The sequence below is a fragment of the Idiotropiscis lumnitzeri genome, chromosome 8, assembly GCF_059441095.1.
Source record: "Idiotropiscis lumnitzeri isolate Australia: NSW breed Sydney's pygmy pipehorse chromosome 8, RoL_Ilum_1.0, whole genome shotgun sequence".
Classification (NCBI taxonomy): domain Eukaryota; kingdom Metazoa; phylum Chordata; class Actinopteri; order Syngnathiformes; family Syngnathidae; genus Idiotropiscis; species Idiotropiscis lumnitzeri.
This window is the reverse complement of record NC_142398.1, coordinates 15,019,391-15,035,893: the sequence shown is the minus strand read 5'-3', so window position 1 is coordinate 15,035,893 and position 16,503 is coordinate 15,019,391. Positions and strand designations below refer to the sequence as shown.

Genomic DNA, 16,503 nt, shown 5'->3' with positions numbered 1-16,503 from the left:
TCGGATGTTACCTGGGGTATCGTGTGTGTCTGCAGCGCTGCAGACATCAAGTGGGAAGAATATCATCAATGGCCACTGGGTGATTGACAGGCCGGGCATCTTCAGCGCAGTGGGAACAAAGCTGACGTACCAACGACCCAATGAAGTCCGCTCTCGCTCCGGCGAGTCCATCACGGCGCCCGGGCCGCTGACTGACGATCTGCTTGTTTATGTGAGACGCCCGCAAACGCGAAATAGCACGGGCATTGCATTTTGGCATCTGAATAAAGCAACAAATGATTTCTCTCTAGTTGATTTACCAGCAACCATCTCCCAGCGTCTTTTATGAGTATGTTTTACCTCTAAAAAACACAAACACAACTCCAGAGCCTTCTGCCGCCACCACCACCGTAGTGACATCTGTTGCAAGTAACGTACCTTTTATCATTTTTATAATTCAAGCAGCACATTTCAGCACAAATTAAAGTTGTTAGTCAAGACTCCATTGTATATATATATATATATATATATATATTTTACATTACATTACATTAACACAGTCACTGTGTGTCATCTAATAACTTCACTTACAGTTGAGAAGGTGCAGGTTGTGGGCGTGGCTACCAATGGCATATTCAAAGAGAAGCCCCGCCCACAGCTGGTTCCCTTACAGCCAAATCTAAACCGTCGTCCCCAGCCCGTCTACACTTGGACTGAGAAAGGCCATACGGAGTGCAGCACCACATGTGGCACCGGTGAGCAGATGGAACCAAGAATTGCTTAAGATGAGTTGGTCTACCCGTCACGTGGCTTCCAAACAAGCAATATTAATGTTGCAAAAATAATGTGTGCCCTCACCCCCCATTTAAAAAGCACCATCCCAGTCATTTTTTTTGTACAATCAATTGCATCATTGTCTTTGTCACGACATAGTTTGCCTTTCATTATATACTGTAGAACTAGCCCACAATTTATTTTTATGTTCAGCATTGTTTTATTGCATTTTTTTAAATAAATGGTCATGTTGAAATGTTTGCATAAAATGTCAAATTTGTGTCAATTCTCAATTCATGTTTTTTTTCAATATTCAAAAAATTATTTTGCGTTAATTACTGAAAATTTGGGATTTGCGCGTGTCTCTGCCAGGTAGTCGTCAGGCGCTGTGGGAGTGTGTTGACAGGGCTCAGAGTACAAGTGTTCCTGCAGACTTCTGTGATCCAAGGCGTAAACCTTCAAACCAGGATGAAGAATGTAACATCCAGCCATGCCCTGCATAGTGAGTTCTGTAGCCTTTTGATTTTCATGTCTGTGGTCTAACAGACAGTAAGTGAGATGCAAAGGAGGGGGATTGCATTAAAAAGTATTTCATAAACTTAATTCTCACTTACTTGATTGAAAGGACCATTGCATATATAGGTCAAGATTCAGTGTTGGAACAAACACAAAATGACGTCTCTCTTGTGATTGGTTGACAGCTGGGATGTCGGGGAGTGGTCAGAGTGCAGCAAGAAGTGTGGCCCGGGCAGTCAGCACCGCCAGGTCATCTGCCGCCAGGTCACCCATATTCACTCCAACGGGTCAGAAACCTCAGTGACAGCGGCACCACAACTGTGTGGCTCAGCTGATGAACCGGTGACCGAATCTTCCTGCCAGCTCAAAATTTGCAGCCAGTGGGAGATACGATCAGAGTGGAGCACGGTGAGATCAAGTCTACTAAACGTTATTCGAATGTAAAAATTAGTGCTTTTATGAGGATGATCGCAGAATCGGATTTTTCTTTGTTTTATGTTGTAATATGTTCATGTGTATACAAAAAGAAAGACAATCAGTAAAATCATATCGGATACCCCTTTTCTGTATTCACCCCACCCCCCTCCCAGTGTTCGGTGCCTTGTGGGGTCGGCCAGCGTAGCAGGAAAGTGGAGTGTGTGAGCAACCAGGGCGAGGTAGAACCAGACGAGGAGTGCAACATGAACCTCAAGCCAGAAGGACTACAAAATTGTGACATGGGAGCGTGCGCACGCAGTTGGTTCACGAGCCGATGGAGCCAGCAGGTATCTTACACAGTTGCAATTAATCGTGTAAAGCTATCTATTTTGAGGGCTTCAATTAAATCAACACATGTTTTAATCATGTAACATTAAGCCAGACCACCCAAAGAAAACCTACCTGGAGAATATGCAAACTCAGCTCAAGAAGGACAAAACCAGGATTCAAACCCAGAAGCCCAGAACTCAAAATTACATGAAAAGTCACACTTTTCCTCTTCATTCCTGTACGTATGGTTCCCTCTGCTGGACCAAGTTGGCCATTGCACAACCTGCCTCCAATGCAAGTGGGCTGTAACAGAGAAAATAAAATGAATTTCGGTCTTCATCATGTTGTATTTCTAACAAACAAACAAAGCAACTTACAATCTAAGCCAGTGGTTCTCCCAAAAAAATTCACACCAAGTACCACGTAAAAAATAATAGCTCTTATGGTACAACCATTGCGGCCAACATTAAAATAGAGTAGAATAGTCGGCCTAAGTGTTCAGCAAAAACAAGCAAGACCGTGATTTTATATATTTTATTTAACAGTAAATTTAATATTTTTGCAAGCCATATTGAGATGATGACCGATTTGAACATGGGGGGGGGATAAGCACTCTATCAAAATATATGATAAATAAAGCTAAATTAAAAAAATACATCAATAAATAAAGGCAACATTGTATTCGCTTCCTTGTTTTTATTGTATGTGATTGTACTATTTGAGAATCTTTAAATCAGTGAGTCTGTTTGCATGTTATGCTCGTTAGTGTTCTGCAGATTGCGGTCAAGGCAACCGAACCAGAAAAACCGTATGTCTGCTGAACCACGTGACCGAACTCCCGTTGGACAGCTGCCAGGGTGAACGTCCACAGGAAGTGACCTCATGTAATTCCGGTCCTTGCCAAAATCGTCTCGAGTGGTACGCTGGGCCCTGGGGTCAGGTAATACACCTGCATGCACTCACATTAAAAGAGATGAACTGCTTGAATGATGTTTCACGTGTGCCATTCAAGTGCTCTGCAGAGTGCGGGAACGGCATGCAGACTCGTGCTGTGGCTTGTATTCTTCAAAAGAAAGGTCGTATGGAAGTGGTGATGTCAATGAAATGTTCCGCTAGGCCTCAGCCAATCACAGCTCAGCCTTGCATGCTGAAACCATGTGGTGTTCAGTGGTATGTCACGGAGTGGAGCACGGTACGTTTACAGCCTCACTTAAATTCTCAATTAGTTCCCCTTCAGTTAATAAAGTTATTTATTTAGATTTACGCCTAACAAATTTAATTTATAACGTATTCGCAAGAGTTATAGTGGTTGTTGGATTTTCATTATCATTCGTGTTTTGTTTTTTTGTTTTGACTTTTATGCTTTAAATACAGTTTCTAGTTTTAGAACGGATTTGTAAGATGGCTGACGGTTCAACCTTCTTTCTTCTCTATGCCCATGCAGTAATATCAAAATATTATTTTATTTTTAAAATAAATACATTTAAGAAAGCTCATGTTTTAAATAAATTGAAAACAAAGGACATATTCGCTATAATTATAGTCAGTGAGTTAGTTTTATACACATAAAATGTACTTCATCTCGTTATCTTTACTTTATTTATAGTTTTAGTACGGTTACATGACGACGATGATTGCGTGGAAATTTTAATATCGCAATATCACTGTTATCGTTACATCCCGATAATCTAGATACAGCAGGCAGCAATTTAGTGTCATAGATTTTTTTTTTTGCTTATTTGTATATGTGTAGTTTTAAGTCACATGTGTCAAATTCAAGGCTCAGGGGCCATATCTTGCCCGCCGCAACATTTTATGTGGCCTGCGATTATTAAAATTAATGTAAGATTATTTGAACACAGTTTTTATCAATATTCATCAATTTGTTGTGTATATCGCTGGCGTTGGATGCATTCTGTTGTAAACTGTTGTTACTGCGGTGCGTCGCCAGTGTTCTCGTTCCTGCAACGGTGGCTATCGCGTGCGTGAGGTGCGTTGCCTCACCGACAACATTGCTCCAAGTGAGCAGTGTGACCCCGCTTTGACACCGGCGAATCGAGAAGAATGCAACACACAGCCTTGTGGAGCTGACACAAGTAAGCTGTGTCAACCCCGCTAATGTTTTTCTACTTGAATCTGACTCTTTTTTTGTTTTTTGGCAGAGCCATCCTGCAGTGACCAGTACCCCAACTGCATGCTGGTAGTTCAAGCCCGCCTCTGCATTTATTCGTACTACACAAACGTCTGTTGTGCCTCGTGTAGTGGAGCCCGGAGAACAAACCCTCGCAGGTGATGCCGCTCTGGGAGTGGAATTGCACAGAAATGCAATGTTGAATGTGTTTAATGGTGAATTCAGAAATGCAAAGAAAAAAATTAGTATTACGGGCATGCTAGAATGAAAAAATATGTTAATTTGGTGAGAATCAAGTGATAATTTCACTACGGACTGTTGCTCTTACAGTAGATGAGAATATCTAAAGTTACATTTTTTAAGTATCACAAATATTGAAATACAGCACAGAATGTTTTGGTACATTACCCTTGTAAAATTAAAGTGTCTCGAAAGAAATATTTTTTTAGCAGATAAAGTGTTGCCTATTACATTATTCTTGTGCTTAATGCCAACATTGGTACAGTTAAAAAATATAATAATAAACATCTATCATTAGGTTCTCTAGAGCAGTGCTTCTCAAATAGTGGGCGGGCTCCCCTGGGAGGGGAGGGGGCACTTGCGACCCTGTGGAACATGCTTTTGTTCCGCCGAACTTCAATGAAGTGTAATTGCACATCCACTCCAGTAGTTGGCAGTGGCGCTCCCATTTGGCCATTGTGCGCTGCAAGTATTAACTCTACGGTGTAGGTTTGTTTTGCAACAAAAATGCTATTAATTATAAGTGGGAGGGCATGCAAAATTGTTTTCTTCTCGCAAGGGGGGCGTAAAAGAAATGGATTGAGGACTGCATTAACCAAACCGGTCATACTGGAGCCTACAGGCAATAATAGTCATGGCAGCCACACAGGTGTTTTGAATTGCGTAGCAATGCAAATTACATGATCAGTAAAATCATGCAAAACCGAAAGGTCTTTCAAAGATTTTTTTTTTACCCAGTCAGTAAGATCACACGAGCTTTGTACACTTTCCAAATAGTGATAGCATTGCTTTAATGGGCCAGCCAGGCATACAGGATGTAAAAAGGCCAACAACATTCAATCACAAGATCGACACAGGAACAGACACATGATCTTGCTTTTACACACACCTCATGACAACTTAAAAATATGGAGAATCCAGACACTTGCGCACTCTTGAGCTTTCTAGCTCAAGCATGACGTTTGTCATGAGACGTGCTCCTGAGACTCTCTGCGTGTCTCGGTGGATATGAGGCTGCAGTGGGAGGTCCATGCTGAGGATACGATAAAAGGGGAGCCTTGGCCTTTGGCATTGAGACACGTGAATGAAATGGCAGCCCCTTAAAACATTCAAGACTCTTGTGGTCATGCTAACAAACACAGCAGGACCTCATCTGTTTTGTTCCATTAACGCTCTTGCCTTGGCCAGACTAAGATATTGTCAAGCAACCCTCATCCGAAAAATAGCATTTCAACAATCAGCAATTATCCGAGTCACTTCTGAAAACACTCTGGTAGGGTATTCTCCAACACGCCACTGTTTAAGAACAACAAAAATAGATACTAGTTCAACCCCCATCTGATTTGTTCAGCTTATCGCGTGATTCTGCTGTGGCGTCATACCAACATTCAATGATTTTCAAACTGTACTTTTTTTTTAACAAAGACATTAATATAGCAGGATAAAATACAGTGAAAAATACAAAAATCAAGATATTGGTGGTTTTCTGGCCGCTGTCAGCAGCCGTATTCCTCCTGAGAGTTGACACGACTTTAGCGTAGCTAAATCCGAAATCTAACCAGTCGGGGTTCGTGTGCGCATTCTTGCTCTTGTCCGTTTCAGCCTGTGTACGTGCTCACGTTCGATGTCAATCTAAACTAGTGTGAAGACCGTTTTTATATTTTCACAGGTTGAAGCGGACAAGAGTAGTAATGTGCATTTGGATTTTGGAGGGGATCAGTCGCCGTTTTATACAACAGAACTGACAATTCAAGCATTATTACCTCGCTTGTCTCCCTGTTGACAGAGACGTTGAAACCAGAAAAAATATAAACCGAGCTCCGAAAGGGAGTGGGTGTGCCAATTTGTCACAAAATGTCATCACAAAAAATACCTTAAATCACTACAGTCTTTTAGGGGGAGCATTTTAGTACTGATATCATTCTTACATGCAAACCTATGTACCGATGTTAACGTCAATGAAGCGTCCCTTTAAAAGAAACCCCCCAAAATAACCCCTGAGGTCAAATGATAAGAGAAACCAGATATTGTCCACTTATGACTTACAAATTATTCCTAAGTGGCAGCATTGAAGGCAAAAAAGTGTGTCGTGTCCTATGCAAGTGCACAAGCTTGGCTGTCATTATTACTATTTCTGCTGCACTGTGACATTAAACAAAAAGAACAACCTGAAGGCACAATTATCTGAGGCAGAATATGTCTCAAGAGTTAGAAGTAATACTGGAAAGTGTTACGGAATAAGGGAAGATGAAACAGTTCAAAGTGTACATTTACGGTGAAATTCCTTTAAAATAGTCCCATCAAAGAAGAGTAAAAATGTCAAACTTGACATGACATCACTTTTACTGCAATTCTGTTGCTATTTTTACAGCCTGGCTTGCTACGTAGATTTACCTGTCCCGCTTTAAAACCATAATATTAAAATGAGGCATTTTTGCGCTTCTTTGAGAGGTCATTATGCACAATGATGTATAAATGTAGCTGTATGTTACAAGAATATACATGATTTCTGTCTATAATATCTTAGTAAGGAGTACATCCAAGCATTCGGGGTGTTGACTTTGGCTTTGGAAAGTTAGTCGACGTATGCACACAATATGAAACGTGTAGAAAATGCACCATAGGAAGAAAAAAAACAAAACATCACGGGACAAAAAGAACATCAAATAAAATTCTCAAATGGCTCACACAATAATCTGTCGCAACGCGTCTCACTCAAAAGCATCCCCCCTGAAAAAGACAATGGCAGTTTGAGGGTGAAAAGGTTATAAAGGTTTCCGTGGGTTCAAGTTTGCCATTCCTCATGTGCAAGTCAATAGAAAAATGCTACAAGGTTCTTGTGAAGAGGACAAGCGCAGAGCAGTCAGAACTCCCCTGCCATTTGCTCGGAAATCGGCAGGACTCTCAACACGTTTTTTTAGAGAGCTCTCCAGGTCTTCCTGTGTGTCTGTTCATTCACACGAGGGAGCAACATGGATTGGAGCGTCATTACATCAAGAGCCAAACCAAGATGTCCGCCCCCCCCCAAATGTTCCGTGCTGACATGGGCTTAAGTCGACTTGCTGCCACCTTTGCGTCTTTCACTCGCTGTCCGTCTCTATGTCCGAGTCGGACCACTGCACCGGGCTTAGCTTGCCGCGGCGCATGGCATATTCGATGACCGCGGTGTAGCAGAAGTAGTACTGGTCCCACGTCTGGATGCTGAAGGCTCTCTGCGTGCGCATGCGTCGTACAGTCTGGAGGATGTCTACTGTGCCGATGTCCTCCAGCCGGGAAAGGCAGATGTCCAGCGTGCAGAAGGTGCCTAAAGCCAGGAAAGAGCGCCAGATAAAGAACAAATCAATATTGGAAGCTGGATGCCAGTTGGCAAGACACAGTAAGGCGAGGGGAGATATACCATGAGCTCATCAATATTGCAACAAACACACAATTGCTTTAATAAGTTAACCCCCTTAATAAAAAATGATGATTTCTTGGAACATATCGCATTTCCGTTATATTAATGGGTATACACAGTATGCACTCTGCGTGTCAAAATAGAAAACTAATCGATAAACAAATTAATGAACCTCTACAAATTGACAATACAAACGGTATTTGGATTTACCTGTCCGGCCGATGCCTGCACTGCAGTGTACGATCACAGGAGGCCCCCCTGGAGGTCCATTCCAACTGGAGCCTAGATTCTGGACTGCGACATCCCGCCTCTGAAGTACATGTTCGCGGAAGTCCAACATGGCAGACGCACTCTTGGGCACTCCGAAGTCCGGCCAGCTGACGTAGAGGTAGTGGCAAACATCCCGTCTCTCTCCAGACTTGATAAAAAGAGGACAATTAAGCTCATGATCTCGGACAAGCTCCAATACAAGAGCTGTAGCAAAAACAGTATTAATATAACAATGTGTTTATAATTATGGTCATTGTTTAGAGTTATACAATGCAATGCAATACAATAAAAAAACACTCATTAAAATCTCAGTATACTGTACAGTGTTATATTTCAATTTGCATAAAACTTGCCAATATATCAGGAATTTTGGGGGTGAAATGTGACTATCATCGAAATCCCTGCTATATCACAGATATCAGAGATTTATTGCAGTCAATTTTTATGGGCTATGACAGTGCTGCCAATTTAATATGAAAATATGGCATAGTTTTTACACCAGATTCCGTTCATGACGTATCCCACTCATTTTAATCCAAGTTTGATTCCAGCTGATTACTCTATTACTGCAGATTGATCATCCACAGCTGGTGAGTTTGGAACACACCATTCATGACCAATGGGAGTTCACTGGAATAGTTATTTTATTACGGAGACTACAACATTTCCAGTGAAGACAAGCGCAATAGAAAATAGAACATTTTTGACAGAGCTCTTTTCAAGCATGTCATGTGATATGTCAGTTGAATAAGCTACTGAATAATCCATCTTTAACTACAGTGGTTATTTTTCAGTCAGCCAGCATCCCAGTTGCATTTAACATTGACAGCAGAAACTGTTATGTCATCTGACCTTTCCACCAGATATGCCTTAAGGTTCTACTGAAAAATGTGGGGGAGGACTGCACATGCTGCAGGTCATAAAAACTCACTTGAGTATTACAGAGCTCCAGATGTGAGAGTTTGAAGTCCTGGAAGACCTGGATGTGAGTGTTCCTGACCAGGAAACATCCATGTTGCTCTGTTCTGCCTTCCTCCAGTGGCCAATACTGCCCACACTTTACACGTCCTCGCTCCACCACTCTGATACAGACAATATGTTCATGTATGAGCACAAGTTGCAAATTAAATGTCCTTACACCGCCCTGCACACGCTTTTGTAACTGTCACTTAAAAAGAATTCACCTCGTTGTCATGACAATGATAAGTACCATCTGCTCCCACACCATGCGCCAAAAGTCCCCAAATGTTTTGGGCAAAGGACCTGAGGAACAAGAATAGCATCTGATTTTTCTGAAAGAGTGCTGAGAGCAGCACAAGTGTAGATAGTCCATGGATTGTGCGCTTCTTACCCTGAGTAGCAATGTATGCCTTTCTCCTCTTGTAGCCATCCATGAAGCTTGCATTAATGTAATCAGAAGTCTGCAGGACACAGAGTAAAAAGAGCTCGGTGTGACAGTCCGCCGCGAGACGTCCGGCATGCGACAGTCATCCTTAGAAGGATTCGCCCATACCTCGTCCTCGTCATCGCAGAGCTGGCAGAGACGCACTCTGGACTGGTCCAGACACAGAACATCGCTGTACCGATTCTTGAGCTGATTGGAGAGTTTCCTAGAAACAAAAATACAAACTCAATGTCAAATATCCCCATTATGTAGCTTAGCTGCAAACACGGGTTAATGGGGACGAACAGAAGTACGATTTAGATGAGACAGCCGCTCCTCAATGTTGGCATTTCATGGAGACGTCTACTAAAGATGATGTCACCTCAATGACACGTGTCACAAATGAACGATGTGCGAGGCTGAATTAACACTGTTTAAATTCCAGCATTAAGCCCAAGAGCACAGTAATTGTCACCGTATTTGACCGGAGGTAAAGCGTCAAAATAAGCGTCATCTGACAATATCTTACTTGGAGTAGTCAAAAGTGCCTGCTGGTGGCTCCTTGCGAATCTCCTCATATTCCCGATAGATCCCTTTCTTCTTCTTCCTCTTCACGTGATCCACCAGCTCATGCACCGCCATGCCTCCTTGCTCGGGCATGTGAACGGACTCCTCCATACAGCAGCTCTCGTCATCAGGACGCCACGACGAGGACAAGGGCGACGTCTGGGCCGTGGGTTGATGGGGCGGTCGAGGCAAAGATTTCTGAGGCAACGGTGGCACGCCCTCCTCATCCTCACCTTCCTCACCCACCTCTTTAATATGTTCACTCAGAGGTGCATCTTCTGAGTCTAATGTTCTGCCATCCACTGCGTCTGCATCGCCTTTGTGCGAGAGGGGCGTGTCAGGGGGCGTGTCCGACTGGGGGGGAGCTTGGCGCCCACGACCATTCATGTTCGAATTGGGGTTTAAGCCACTAACGGCCATGTTGTTTCCACTCCCAGCTGACCCGTTCCAATGTTGATGGTTCCCCACTAGCCTGTTTGCAGCAGAATGCGGGCTGAGCTGCGGATGGCCCAGAGTCCGACCCTCATCCACACCACAGTGGTTGTGTGAGTTTGCATTGCTATCGTCGTAGAAGTTAGAGTTAGCCGCGGCCAGCTCAGAGCCCAGATGGGTACTTAAATGGCCGTGGGTCAGCGTCGCGCCAATGCTCGGGTCCCCGCACTCGAGGCTGTAAGAGCGCAGCAGGCTTCCCACGCAGTCGTGCGTGTCATGCACTTGCGTGTCACCCTCCACAGTGTTTGCGTTGATGCACGATTGGATCCAGGCCACATGGCTGTACTGGGATGTCCCGCCTAGGTGCTCAGGGAGGGATGACACTGGGATGTGACTGGCCAGCTCGTGAGCCTTCACTGTACACACCTGAAACATGACAAAGAAAATGAAATACATTTTAATTGACCTATACAGTGAACGCCAGCTTAAGCATCGTTCAGTATTCACTACTCTGTTCTATTGGGCATTTTCATGAAACAGAATTTTTTTTTTTTTTATTATGACTTTTACATCTTTTTGTCTTAATGCTGAATGAATGTTCCGCAATATTTAAAACATAAATACAGCAAGTCCTCCATTTACAAACGATTTGTGTTCATATGTCGGCGATGTAACTTCAATTTCTGTGTAAATCGGAATTAACTCTTTATTTCTCCCTAAATCTGTAAATAAACTTCCAGATACACATTTTATATGTCAATGAGGAATACATGCGACCAGGCCATTTAACTGTGGTTACTTTCTAAAAAAAAAAAAAATCCCATGCGTACCCAATCCAGGACCACATATGAAAGTAGCCCAAATCGGATTTGAAAAAAATTGAATTTAGCCGTTCAGACTGTCATATAAAAAATTTGTAAAAAATTATAAATTAAAAAACAGATACAGCAAAAAAAATCCAATCTAGGTCGCATTTCCCTGCAGTGTGAACTCAAAATGTTGGATGAGACACAGCCATCGTAGTCAAAACGACGCATGTTGAGTAACCTTGTAACCTGAGGACTTCCTGCATTTGTTAAAATATAGTGTGAAAAAATATATTTTTAAGCAAATCCTGTTCATTCAGGAAAAGATAAAACTCATGAGCTATTCAAAAGGCAGACTGTAGCCTCCTTGGTGAAAACAAACATACCCGTTCTCTCAGCTTCTCACGCACAAAGAGGCGTAGAACTGCAAAAGGTGCTCGAAACCAAAGAGGCGAGGACACAATGAAGACACACTTTAAACGAGCAGGAAACGCCCCCTGGGGGAAGAAAATAGTACGCTGCTAATGAGTGAGCTTTCTTAAAAAGAACACCAGTGTTTCCCAACCTTTACTGAGCAGAGGCACATATTTGACATTGGCAAAATCTCACAGCGCATTAAGGGCTCCAGACTGCCCCTAAAGGGTGGCATTTTGCCTGGGAAATTTGAGACAGTGCAACTAAATGTGTGTGACCAATGAATTTGCAGATTTTTTTTTTAATTCTTGCACCCTAAAATTTCTGGTTAGGGGCCACTATGCTCCGAGTTAAAAAATATATATATAATTAAAAAGCTTGTCTGGACCCCTGACACCAAACAAATTTTTCAAGTCAACTTGAAGAACTTGTCACCATTTTTTTTCAATTTTCCATAATGCAAAATCTGTGATATCTAGGCTCATTGAATTTTTCTAAATGATTAAAGCGCCTTTCCACCAATTAAAGACCTAGTGTGAAGTAAGTTTAGAAAAAGGTCAAAAGTTTTTGTGTCACAAGAAACGCAATTACACATAATACAAATAACGCATGACAAAATAGTTTTCCCCGAAGTTAGATCCTGCAGAGCGACAAACCCGGAAGTGTGACGTCCTACCGAGGGTACTATGGCAGAGCTCAACATGGAAATTATTTTAAGCTAGTCAGAAATTGACTCAGAAAGCCAAATTTAAAACGTATCTGAGGGGGATCCACGTATTTGGAGAGTTCGGGGAAGAGGAGCTCGTTGATATTCTGTTCGTTGGACTGGACATGTACGAGCAAGATGCTCGGGAGACCGACAATGTTGTGCCTGAACGACTGGACATGCACTGGAGACTAGACTCATCGAGACTGGAAGAATGGTGAGATATACAGGCTGCGCAACACACCACACGTTTTTCAAAATGGATTGTAATCACACCATTTTGCGAACCCTTTCTCATAAGCAAAACGGTTGAGAAAGCAGAGATCTTGTGGCAAACAACGCTTGTCGACAATGGCTTGAAATTCGCTCCATTTGCAAGAACGGAATTGTTCCATTTACGTGCCCAATTATTTTTTGGTTTGTTTTGGCCACTCAGATGCTTCCAATAATCCGAAGAATGCATCGCCAAACACCGCAGAGGCATTTCGCCGGAAAACGTCATTTCAGTTGAGCAGCTCACCCGACCATAAACAACGCAGTTCAATGGCGACTGGCGGCACGAGTGACGTCATTCCCGAAGAATACCGGATATTTCCGAACAAAAGCATTTTCGTTGTTAGGGCGTTGCTATGGGTCTAACTAGGAATCTAGGCCGTTTGCGTTCCAAAAATTAACGCAAGTATTCTTAAAATAGATTTATTACTCAAAATACGGTGGGTCGAGCTTACCTCAAACTTGGTCTTTAAGGCCCTCAAAGCGCTTCACACTGCTGTCACATCTACCTGCTGATGACATACCATCAGGAGCAACTGGGGGTTCAGTAGCTTGCTCAAAAAAATTTTGACATGGTCACAACCTCTCGGTTGGGAAACGACCACTCTACCAATGAGCCACGCCGCCCCCAAAAGTGCTGCAGCAAAGTGCTTGGGAATGACTGATGTGGACACACTGCAAAAAGCAGATTCATTTTACTTACCTTGAGCAAATTCAGGATCTTGACACAGAGATCGTAGTCAAAATTCCCATAGCTGGAGTTGGTCATGTCATATATAAATATGAGCCCGTCTCTCTGGGTTTGAACACTGGGAAGAATCAAAAGACCATGTTGAAATGGTGCACCAACTTTAAGTAAAATTAGTTTAAGAACACTGTGGGTGGGGGTATGTCACCTGTCTATGGCTTTATCAAGCTGATAAATGATGGCCTGCAGCACAGCTTTGTGACTGGTCACGTCTGGCCGATGAAGGCGAGCTGTGAAGAGCGCAAGCGCAGCGCCATTTGCGTCTCGTCCAGGCTGTCAATCCAAATGAAAAGACAAGGAAGCATACAAAAAAGAAAATATTCTTTTATGAAGATGTTAGGGATATAAATCTCAGAGTAGCTGAGATACTGAGCTACTTTTAGGTACACAGTCTCCACTCCTCACCAGGACGGTGAATTTTCCACTGAGCAGCTCAGAACGCAGTGGCTCCTCGTCAGGGTTGATATTGATGATCCCCTCTTTGATTCTTGTGTTCTGACATGTTTTGTTTGCGACAGGAGAGAAGCATAATTTCAGTAGTTTGTAGTGCAGCAGAAAAGATTTAAGAGGCTGTGGGGTATCTCACTGACAGCTGAAAAGGGTATTTCATTGGTGTCCCCACTCTGGGCCCTGCTGTACCTTGTATGCTTGGAGGAGGTCGACGGCTCGGGAGACGTCAAACTTGCGGGCTGTAAGAAACTTAACAGCTGTGGGTTGGGAGACGAGCCCAGCGCAATGAAGCTGCTCCCTGCGACGCACCTCACTCAGGAACTCCTCCACAGCCTGGAACACGACACAGAGAAAAGAGACTTGTCCGTGTCTGTGCGCGCATGTGTGGAGAATATAGAAACAGGATAAGAAGAGGCTAGCCCAGAGAGAAGACACCTGGGATCAGAGTACTAACTTCCAAGCCTACTCTTCACCTTTTTTTCCTTCAGGAATCCATAATACATGTTCATGCAATAATTAAGTCAGACGCAAATGCGACGCCCGGTGGAAGATGACCTGGTTGAAAGCAAGCGGCCACAACAGTCTGCTTGTTACTAGACAACTGAGCTACATCTGGCCTCCAATTTATAACTAGCACAAGGAGGGCTATGACATACAACAATAGAGGATTTGACTCCCACAAATTTCAGGAAAGCAAAGAAAGAAATACTTCTCATTGCAGATATAACATTTGTTTACAGATGCAGACAGCGATCCACATACTTTGATTCAGCAACAAAACCCCACTCCTGGTATGTTCATGTCAATCAAAATTCTGCCATTTTATAGCTCAACAATCAATACAGGTAATTATCATTACCTGGGACCAAGCACAAGAAATATAGTACATGCAAGTGTCCATCAAAGTGTCACTCTCTTATTTTTGACTCAATACAGTCAACCGTATTACATTTTAACAAGGAATTGAGGGGGTTGAAAGTGTAAGAAACCTCTAACCAATTCATTTTACAAGGATAAATCAATACTGCATATAGTCACTGCATGACAGCATAGTTATTTTAGTGCCTTTCACGCAGGTGGCACAGGATCAATTCCTCGTCAGTTCTCATACATCCAGTCACTGCTGGTCCCAAGCCCAGAAAAAAAGGAGGGTTGCAAGAAGAAAAGTATCCGACATGAAAAGGGAGCTAAACAAATCATGTGAGTGGCCAGATGACAGGATGAACGGAATCATCTCAAGTCCTGTTCACACAATAGTTCAAACAGTAGTTTTGTACTCATCTTAAATGGGTCGAAGCAGTTTATTGTGGTGTGATTTCCTCAACATTTATTAATTCAGAAATAGTAACATGGATTATAGATTTTCTTAGTATTTGTACCAATTAAATAATTTCACTTTTGACCTTGGTTATTCCCTTAACATCTGCTAAAAGACCTATCCATGTTCTTCCGCTCCGTGGTGGTTAAACTCGTGTGTGCAGTTATTTTAGTGGGGGCAGCGTTGAGAAAACAGAAGTTTCACGACTGGAGAAACTGAGGAGGAAGGCAAGCTCAATTGTGGTCATATAGTTGGAAAGCCTGACATTTGCTGCAGAAAGAAGAAAGACGAACAATCAAGTGTCCATCTCGAACAAATCACATTGCACAGCACCATGTCCAGGTAGAGGAGCAGCTTTACTGACAGATTGAGGAAATCCGTCCTATCCCCATGCCAATCGCCTTTTTAATTTCAGGTTGCAATGGGAATTGCTCATATCAAATTCCCTCATCTCTGTACTGTACTGTAATGCAATGTCAACATAGTGCACAATGATCACTAGTCTCTTAAGTAAATTATGACACTAACAAACAGCAAGCCCTCAGCGAAAAAACATGTAACAAAACAAAAGAAACAGCACCTGTAGCACGTATCAGCATGACGACCTTTTAAAATCGATCAGCGCTCTGTAACCAGGAACCAAACTATATTTTGAAAGAATTTCCTTGTTGCTTAACAGTAGCTGTTAGCATTTGTTAGGGGGCTAAATTGCATGTGGTAGCTGGAGCATAACCATAGCTGCACGGGCACTTTAAGCCACGTTGATCGAAATATATAGAGATTTAAAAATAAAAGACTCATCGCAGTTAAAAACGAACGACAGTTTTAAGGCTCTGTGGAGGAATTGACAGTTTGGGGGACAAATGAAACAAACAATCCGCAGCAGGCGTCCGCAGTCTGGATTAGCAAATGTTGCAATGCTAGCTCATGCTAACTGCTGTCAGGCACACCAGAGTCAGTCGCCCTGAAGGAGGCTGCCATCGGGCCATGGCAGCTTATCTTTATACGGAACAGCCAGTGACGTGGAATGTTACGGCAACTCGTCAGCTGTTGTTTTAATTAACTGTATCAAGATGAATGGTACATACTGTATAGAAAAGGGCGAAAACTATGACGAAAAACACTTACCAGGTGCTCCTGAGTTGTCAGGGCTTCCGCCATCTTGAAGCCTCAGCAACGTCGCAACGGGCGGAGGGCGGGCGGCAGGGGCACACCCACCGCCTGCTCACGCCCTTCTCCCAATGACATACGCGCGTGCTCCAACATGCAGTTGTTGGGTTCGTTCACTCGCAGGGGCGTAGCTAAGGGAAATTTCTCATGGGTCCCTCAACAGCCACCTTTAAATTCCCAG

General features: G+C 43.0%; 2 protein-coding genes across 2 annotated transcripts; one reads left to right on the top strand and one right to left on the bottom strand.

The window, feature by feature from the left end:
* The first annotated feature begins 324 nt into the window (after positions 1–324).
* On the top strand, positions 325–4,651 carry adamtsl7 (ADAMTS-like 7). The gene is made up of 9 exons (XM_088303397.1): positions 325–328; positions 573–734; positions 1,126–1,255; positions 1,455–1,677; positions 1,860–2,033; positions 2,783–2,956; positions 3,029–3,208; positions 3,968–4,112; positions 4,179–4,651. Exons 1-9 carry the CDS (start codon positions 325–327, stop codon positions 4,307–4,309), a joined length of 1,323 nt encoding a protein of 440 aa, XP_088159523.1. The 3' UTR covers positions 4,310–4,651.
* A 510-nt stretch (positions 4,652–5,161) lies between these two features.
* On the bottom strand, positions 5,162–16,392 carry ptpn9b (protein tyrosine phosphatase non-receptor type 9b). Its single transcript, XM_088301887.1, has 13 exons — positions 16,281–16,392; positions 14,024–14,167; positions 13,790–13,879; positions 13,533–13,657; positions 13,340–13,445; positions 11,630–11,740; positions 9,968–10,863; positions 9,568–9,664; positions 9,406–9,475; positions 9,239–9,317; positions 8,986–9,136; positions 7,995–8,202; positions 5,162–7,691 (listed from the first exon to the last, which is right to left on the bottom strand). The coding sequence occupies exons 1-13, from the start codon at positions 16,311–16,313 to the stop codon at positions 7,468–7,470; spliced, it is 2,334 nt and encodes a 777-aa protein (XP_088158013.1). The 5' UTR covers positions 16,314–16,392; the 3' UTR covers positions 5,162–7,467.
* Between the last annotated feature and the right edge of the window lie 111 nt (positions 16,393–16,503).